Here is a 9,315-nt window from a genome sequence, read left to right as displayed (position 1 = left end):
AAAAATAATATAATAGACATAAATATGGTATTATTATATTTATTTTTCAAATAACTATTTTTTAATAATATTTTTTGAAAATAATAAAGAAAATTCCTCTAATGACACTGAAAGTTCCGCCCAATAAATACTATGGAGCTTGCCAAGCTATTCCGCTCATACTTGCCAATTCATCATTTAGGGTGTTCTATCATTGTTCCAAGTAGCATGTCTATTCAAGTCTCAACGTGTCCTCTCGTCCAAATTCCTAAACCCGAACACCGCCCAATGGCAGAGTTTCACCCTAGCATTTGGGGTGACCAATTCATTGCCTACACTCCCGAAGATGAGGTAATTCAATGAAAATATGTGTCAAGATTAATGGTTTATCAATGTGTTAATTGGTAAAATTTGTTGGTACAGGATACACGTGCTTGCAAAGAGAAGCAAGTTGAAGATCTGAAAGCGGAAGTCAGAAGGGAGTTAATGGCTGCTGCCGGTAACCCTGCCCAATTGTTGAACTTCATTGATGCAGTGCAACGGCTTGGGGTGGCATACCACTTTGAAAGAGAGATAGAAGAATCATTACAACATATTTATGATAGGTTTCATGATGCCGATGATACAGAAGATGATCTCTATAATATTGCTCTTCAATTTCGACTACTGAGACAACAAGGGTACAATATTTCATGTGGTAAGAGACCCAGGAATAAATTATCATTGCATAAGTGAAAAATGCAACCATCTTATCGTACAAAGGGTGGTATTCACAGGTATATTCAACAAGTTCAAGGATGAAAAAGGTAGCTTCAAGGAGGATTTGATCAGCAACGTACAAGGCATGCTGGGCTTGTATGAAGCTGCACATCTCAGGGTTCATGGAGAGGACACACTTGAAGAAGCACTTGCTTTCACCACCACTCACCTCAAGGCCACGGTAGAAAGTTTAGGATATCCTCTTGCAGAACAAGTTGCTCATGCCCTGAAGCATCCCATTAGGAAAGGTTTGGAGAGGCTAGAGGCAAGATGGTATATATCTCTCTATCAAGATGAAGCTTCCCATGATAAAACTTTACTAAAGCTGGCAAAGTTAGATTTCAATCTAGTGCAGTCCCTGCACAAAGAAGAGCTAAGCAATCTTGCACGGTTGGTTTTTAAATCACCCTTCATGCACTTGGTCATTCTTACAGTTGAGTGTGCTAATTATATATATTGATGTATTTTAGGTGGTGGAAAGAATTAGACTTTGCTACAAAGCTACCTTTCGCACGGGATAGATTTGTGGAAGGCTATTTTTGGACACTTGGGGTGTACTTTGAGCCCCAATATTCATGCGCTAGAAGAATTTTAACCAAATTATTTGCCATGGCTTCCATTATAGATGATATCTATGATGCATATGGCACACTTGAAGAACTCCAGCCCTTTACAGAAGCCATTGAGAGGTTTGATACACGGAGATTACCCAACTTGATTGAGTATTATATGTAAATATACTTCTAATCGGGGCTAGGTATTTTATGTTCAGGTGGGATATTAAAAGCATAGATCACCTTCCAGAATACATGAAACTCTTCTATGTGACACTCTTAGATCTGTACAAAGAAATCGACCAAGAGTTGGAGAAATATGGAAACCAATATCGGGTTTACTATGCAAAAGAAGTAGTAAGACACCTTTACTCAAGATCCCCACATTTTGCATTATGATATTTTAATGAGTCTCATACACATATAGATATAACTAAAACTTGGATGAATGTTCTTCAGTTGAAGAGTCAAGTTCGAGCTTACTTTGCTGAGGCGAAATGGTCCCATGAAGGATACATACCTACAATAGAAGAGTATATGCTTGTTGCACTCGTGACCTCAGGTTCCTGCATACTTGCAACCTGGTCTTTCATTGGAATGGGAGAAATCATGACAAAGGAGGCCTTTGATTGGGTGATCAGTGATCCTAAGATTATCACAGCTTCAACTGTAATTTTCAGACTCATGGATGACATCACAACGCATAAGGTATGGTGAATGTACATGAATTGCTTCCAAAGACAGGAAATGAGTTAGTAGGGCTGTTGGATCAAGTTGTCAGCTTGATATGTTAACTTAGTGAACTTCAATCCAATCACCTAATAACAAAATTTTTAGGTCAAATTTTTATCTTTAGAGTGAGAAAATAATATACTCATGATTTTCCTAAACTTTTTTGTTAATATTATGCATGCAGTTTGAGCAAAAAAGAGGGCATGTGGCCTCGGGCATTGAATGTTACATGAAGCAATATGGTGTCTCTGAGGAACAAGTGTACAGTGAGTTCCACAAGCAAGTTGAGAATGCATGGCTGGGTATTAACCAGGAATGCCTCAAACCTACTGCCGTTCCAATGCCTCTCCTCACTCGTGTTGTCAATCTTTCACGAGTCATGGATGTCATTTACAAGGAGGGAGACGGGTACACACATGTTGGGAAAGTGATGAAGGATAATATTGGATCTGTGCTCATTGACCCCATAGTATGACCAAATGGAGTTATTTATAATAAATCATTATAATAAGGTGTGTTAGAGAAATCCGTAGAATAAAAGAACTTTCTGAAGAATGGTTTGTTACTGCAACTCTACCAGGATTATTACAAATGGTCTCTTAAATACAGTTTTAGTGGTCAAGATCTAGTACTGAGTTTTTTCTTGTTCTGTTTTCAACAACTTAATAACAATCTGTAACAGCAAGCTAGTACTGAGATCCTCAACTCTGAGTTTGTGTCTTAAGGCTGGAAAATTGGAAGTAGAGATGGCCTTTATGAGAACATCAGCTATTTGATCTTGAGATTGCACATGATGAACTTCTAGCTCCTTTTGCATCACTTTCTCTCTAGCAAAGTAGAGATCCAATTCAATATGCTTTATTCTGGCATGTAGTACTCGAGTGTAAGCTAACATGATAGTACTCAGGTTATCATTAGGAACCTGTAATTCAAACAACAATGATTGTAACCAAGATAATTTTGTTGTTAAGTTGGCCAAACTGCTACACCCATCTTGGCTTTGGACAAAAGATCTGCTATATACTTAGTTTGGGAAAGATGCAAACCTTCTGAAGTTTGCTTGACTTGTATTCCCAAAACATAATCAACTAAGCCAAGATCTTTTAGAGTAAAATGATCATGGAGCTTATCATTCAACTTTTGTACTTTTATGTCATTGCTTCCTGTTACAGACTAAGATAAAAGTGGAATGTTGTGGAGTGATGCTTACAAAGAGAGACTGATCTGACTTTGCTGACTTGAATCCAAGCATGTGTAGAGCTTTATACAATTTTTCAAATCAAGCTCTTGGAGCTTGTTTAAGACCATAAAGGGATTTGTACAAACAGCAAACCATTATGAGTTGATAGGGATCTTGAGAACCATATGGCTACAGCATATATACTTCTTCTTGCAAATCTCCATTGAAAAATGGTTCAACCACCCAATTTCTTGCTACGGCAATTAATAGAATTACTCTGATAGTAGTTGGTTTCACCATAGGACTAAACATTTCATTAAAGTCAAAGCTTGCAACTTGATAAAAGCCAATTTTCGTTTTGTAGAGCTTCATCAACAAATTCAAGTTGTACAGCAGAATATAGACTTTAGGCTTGTAAATGACAACCTTGGATCTTGTAATCATGTCGTGTGAATTGGTGATATGCAACCTGTCCTTGTTAGGTAAGACCGAATCAAACAAGTCAGTAGCATCAACACAAATGGCTGAATTAGGAACATCAGTACGTATAGTAGAGTCTGGAGATTCAACTAAATTTGGTTGAAAACTAGAAGATGAAGAAGTAGAGTTGGATGGTTTTATGGAAGAAGATGTAAAAATTAGAAGTTGGGCTACTGTGCAATGTTGAGTGAAAGTAGAGGCAGCACAGGGTTCTATTATAAAACAACATTTTCTCGACTTTCATATTAATTTCTTTTCAGAAATCATAAACTCTTTGAACAAAATTAAACAATGATATATAGAAACTCTAATGAAACCTAAAAAATAGCTTTTGACTTCTCCAAAATTAATTCAAATAGGACCTACAAGTATATTTAATAATAACTTTTGGAAAGTTTAAAGTTGTAACTTATTATTTGAATATTTTCCTTTAAAAAAAAAGGGAAAAAACAAAAAAGAAAAACAAAGAAGAGGTTGTTTTTGAAGAAGTTTAAAAATCAGAGACTTACTTGGAGTGACTTTTTAAAATGCCACCAAAATATTATTTTGATTTATATCTAAATACTAACTCACAATCCACAAAAAGCATCCCTAATAGAAGATATTATCAATAAAAGGGTTGATGATAAACACTCATATTTATCATTTGGATTTGCATATCTATAGGATAAACACTCATATTTTTCTTCTCTATTTTATTTTTATAATTATTTATTTTCTTTCTTTCCTTTCTCTTTATCTTCTTATAGTTTTTATTTATTTTAAAAAGCTATTATTTTTGTAAATTTATAAAAATTTTAAAATAATATTATTGTAATAATTACCTTTAAAAAAATATTAATTATTATATTTCTTAATTAACTTCTTTAAAAAAAATAACAAATAAGAATGAAAGATACGTGATTGTTAAAAATATTTTTCGAGGATTATATTTGATCCCAAGTTTTTATTAAATAAATAAATAAAATATGAAAACATATCATAATTATTTTTAAAAAATCTCTAAAAGATTATTTTAAGAAAAATTTTATGAAACTTTATATTTTCAAGAAAAATAATTTATTTTTAAGAATAACTTAAAGATTGTTGTAAAATAAGGACAAATATAATGCAAATCAAAGTAGTAGAGATAAAATATATCTTATTTTGATATATAATATGGAAGAAGGAATCAAATAAGAGAATTGAGAAAGTGAAAGAAAGAGAGAGAGAGAGAGAATGAGAGGAAGAGCTTTCTTTCTTTTCTCGGGATGCTTTTACAGAGGGGGTAAGAAGCGCTTCATAATATGAACTCCCATTACTCATCTTAAAGATGAGTAAATGGAGTTCATAATGGCCATCAATGTGGTCATTCATTACTTTTCATTTACAACAAATATATTATTATTATTATAATATTAAAAAAAAGTATTGCAGGTATCGGGGAAAGTTCTTACTTCTTAGATGCCTATAAATATTCTTAATTTTAAAAATTATATTTTTAGGGCAGGGGGGAAAATTACGTGTCTGAATGAATTTCTGTGATTTTCGTTTTACCCAAACAGGTTAGTGTTACCATTTACCATTTAGGGATTTTCTTTCTTATCAAACAGGACAGGGAAAAGGACTGTTAATTTCCGAAGCCGTGGTTTGTGGCTTAGAAAAGCACTGTAGGGATTCGGCAACCACATCACCGCCAATCATCGCCGCCGCTCACCGCCGCCAGAGTCATTCACCAAGGCAACGCACCATGTCGAGGTAATTTGTGTGTCTTCTCCTTTCTTCTTCTTCTTTCTATAAATGGATTGAGTGGGGATGTCTGGGAGAGCCAGAGAAAAGGGATTTGGATCTGGACCCATGGCCATTTTGGAGGTCCAAGGGCCAAACCGACTTTCCCACCATGTTTGGTTTGATCGCAGTTTTACCGTTTGATTTAATAACGGCGGCCTTCTGATCTGATGAATTTGAAGCTCAGTAAAGTTATGCGTGATTTTTCAGAAATTTAGTGGTTTAGCAATGAAATAATTACACCCCTTTTCGTTATAGTGAAAATCATTTGGTTGATATGTGATTTCTTTACTCTGAAAACAGTGGTTTATGTGATTGGGTTTTTAAAGATTTAATGAAAAATCGAAACTCCAATAAATGGTGAGTGATTTTGAAGAAATGTGGTCGTTTAACATGTGATTTGATGATAACCCTTTTGATTATATTATAAACCATGGATGGGTTTTGTTGATAAAGGATATGATTGCAATGAAAACAGGGATTTAATGTGAGTTGAGTGTGAGCTTTGATTTAATGGTAATCCTCTTGATTATAGTGAGAACCATGGATGGTTTCGGATGACTTAGGATGTGATCACAATGAAAACAGTGACCTTTTGTGATGAGCTGCAGCCCTTTACTTTGATAAATGTAGTAGTTAATAAGTATGTTTAATTTGCAGTCCGATCAATACACTTGTGCTTGAGATAATGTTTGGTGAATTACATGATTAGGATCATCGAAATGTGTTCCAAGCATGGCTTTTGGGGTTAATGGTACATTGTAAATGGCCTGTTTTCTTTCATCTCTTCTCTTTTTGCTTCCTTTCTTTCTTATGCTACTTGGAAATTGTTATGCTTTCATGTTTTGTACTTAAATAAATTTTGATTTAGGCGACCTAGATTCTTGAAGGTCCTAGCTGGAGCCCATGTAGCAATGGTCTATTGATGAATGAAATCTATCTTTTTTTTCAGTTAGGAAATAAAGAGGGAAAGAGAAAATATGTTGAAAAGGAAAAATGAAAGCCAGGGAAATTTGTTGCTTGTTTGATTATTATTTTTTTTCTTTTTCTTTTTATTTTTTAAGCTTCTCTCTCATTTTCTTAATTTATTAAATGTCTTTTTCTAAAAATTAACTTTTTTATTTTTTATGTTATTCTTAAGCAGAAGGTAAAATTGTCTGGGGTTTCTTGCTTGCATTTAAAAACTCTTTTTCGAGAGCATATTGGTGCAAAACTTGACGGGAATCAGATGCAATGGGAGCATCCAGTGGGCCAAGGTTTTCTGGAATGCAGAAGCAAGTTCTGGGGCTATACAGAGGATTCTTACGGGCAGCACGTTCTAAATCTCCTGAAGATCGGCGACGAATTGAATCATTTGTTTCAGCTGAATTCCGCCGCAATTCTAAGCTTGTTGATCGGAAGAATTTTCTTTACATTGAATATTTGCTTCGCCGAGGTAAAAAACAGCTTGAACAACTTAACAGCCCAGCCACTCTTGGATTGTCATCCTTGAATTTGAGTTTCTCTGAGAACCAAAAACCTTAAGCCCTGTCTAAAATTCATATTTTTAATTTTTAATCCATCCATGGATTTATGAGTGTTACAATACATGAATAATAGGTATGTTGGTCGTTTTCAAGAATATAAGATTTTGTGATTCATTACTTTTTCATGCCCTTTTGCTTTGTTGTATTCTTAAAATTAATTAGCCTTCTTCCTCTCACCCAAAAAATAATAAGCAGAAAAAAAAAAAAAATGAAAGAAAGAAGGAAAAAGAGATAAAAAGATTGAGAAGCCTTGAATTTTGTGATTTTGGAGTTCTGCTCATGGTTTATTTTTTAGAAACTATAGATGGCTTATTTCCTTTAAGCTACATGCGGATGTCCTGAATGGCATTTGTTTCTGATTAGCAAAAGAAAATGGGGTAGTTCACAATACAGAGCGCTTGATTTCAAGAGGGAACAACAGTAGAAGTTGATCCTGACACTTATTAGAACTCTGTTTGGTTTGTGTGATCTAATCTATAAGCATTGAAAAGTGACTGAGAGTGATATTAAAGACTAAAATATTGATTTGTTATTGAGACACCAGAAATGAAATATTAATGTAAAAAGTAAAATTTGACTCTGAAAGATAGTTTGACATGTTTAACAGGTACAGATGTAGATATTATGTTTGATAATTTATAGATAAACCTAGATATTGAAAGTGTTGACATATGAACAAATATTAAGTGGCATGCTTTGTAGCTTCTCAATGACCTGCTCTGTGGTGTTGTGATCTGGGTAATTCTTTAGGAACATATTTGAATTGCACAGCTAATTTATAAATTGTTCTGGTATCCCCTGTTTATGAGTATTGCATTGTTGGAAAGCTTCAATTACTTTGATAGTCGTTAAACCATTAACCTCTTCCCATGTCATAATACTCCTGTTTTTTAGTAATAGCTACGTTTTTCGATATTCCATAAATACACTGATTCAATCAGAGTCAGGGTGCACTCGATTCCACACTGAATGCCACTTTAATTTGCTCAAAAAACTAAAAATACCCTCATCTAGGAATTTTAAAAGTATGATGCTTGTCTCCCTGTGGAACAAATATCATGCCTGTTTTAAACTTTCAAGTAACTTTAGGTGACAACTTGGGTAACTCATGGAGAGTCACCTGAAGAACACCATTATTGCAGTGGAAAGAAGGAGATTGAAGTAAGGATCTAGCATTCCTTTGGAATCAATGGGTGCTTCAAGCATCTATGAAAGAGGGTGTAGTTCATTGTTGAATTGATTCAAAAAGTACCTCTGAAACTTTAGGAAAGGCAGGGGAGGAGAATAACAGAAAGTTGAGAAAAATCTAATGGAACCAGCAATGGCAGCCTAACTTACCTCACATGTTAGTTTGTTGTGGACAGAAAATACCATGAAAAAGCTATATATATCTAGGTACGTATGCTTCTATATTCTTTTTTTTAATCCACTAGGTTTATTCTCTAGAGGTGATCTGATGATCATTATCCTGGACTTGCCGACAGACATACTGGTTCAATGGGCTGGACAGGTTTAGCAAAGTCCTCTATTATAAAATGTATTTTCCATTGAATTGATATAGAATTGATGTAAGAAGTCTCCCATGGGACTCACCCAAATGGGATAAGTCCTTGAGAGAATGTTGTTGCATGAATTATAGGCATGTCTTGTGGCCTATATGTGGTCTGGCATTCCTTCTTGAGTGAGAATCTCATCTACGTGGCCCAGTAAAGAAGTGTTATGCCTCCACAAAAAAAGTTAAGGTTGATCATATAAGAAACCCAGTACAGAGAGGGCAAAGAATTGAGATGAAGAACTAGAACACAAACATGGACATTGTTCCAGTGGAGAGCTTGAGTAGCAAGATAATTTCCCTCCTTGAGAAAGAAGCCTCCCTGTTAGTGGGAGTTTGGAATGAGCTTGCTGAAATCCAGCAAGAGTTGGTGAGCATGAAAGCCTTTCTAGTGGACATTGACAGAAAAGGTGTCAGATCAGAAGGTGAGAAAGCTTGGGTGGCAATTGTGAGGGACATAGTCTATGATGTAGAAGGCATCATTGATGAGTACATCTATTCCATGAACAGACCAAAAAGAGATGGAAACTTTGCAAGGTGTCTTGATCAAAGTTTATCTTCCAATGAACCTGTGGACAAGGCATCTATGGAAGTAAGCATGGATATGCATCTTTGGAATAAAATAAAAGTATCACTTCCTGATGGTAGGCATGGAAGCAGAGTCTAGCTTACAACTGAAAAGAAGACATTGCAGCTTCTTTTGGAGATGGATGCCATGTTCACCATGTTAATCCACTGGGAAAGAATGAGTCATGGACCTCTTCTGTATGAATGCTTTTTTTGCAT

General features: G+C 35.0%; 1 protein-coding gene and 1 non-coding gene across 2 annotated transcripts; both read left to right on the top strand.

Annotated features, from left to right (window-relative positions):
- Positions 1–207: 207 nt before the first annotated feature.
- Positions 208–2,499, top strand: GERA (valencene synthase-like). Its single transcript, NM_001281099.1, is given in 7 exon segments — positions 208–330; positions 403–676; positions 756–1,128; positions 1,209–1,427; positions 1,511–1,649; positions 1,752–2,000; positions 2,209–2,499. Coding segments are annotated over 7 exon segments (1,668 nt in total).
- Positions 2,500–4,903: 2,404 nt separating this feature from the next.
- On the top strand, positions 4,904–7,094 carry LOC100255120 (uncharacterized). Its single transcript, XR_009465045.1, has 2 exons — positions 4,904–5,421; positions 6,596–7,094. It is a non-coding gene; the product is annotated as an uncharacterized LOC100255120 (transcript).
- Positions 7,095–9,315: the final 2,221 nt, after the last annotated feature.

This window comes from Vitis vinifera, chromosome 18, assembly GCF_030704535.1.
Source record: "Vitis vinifera cultivar Pinot Noir 40024 chromosome 18, ASM3070453v1".
NCBI lineage: Eukaryota > Viridiplantae > Streptophyta > Magnoliopsida > Vitales > Vitaceae > Vitis > Vitis vinifera.
Note: the sequence above shows the minus strand (reverse complement) of the source record. Positions and strands in the feature narration are given on the sequence as shown.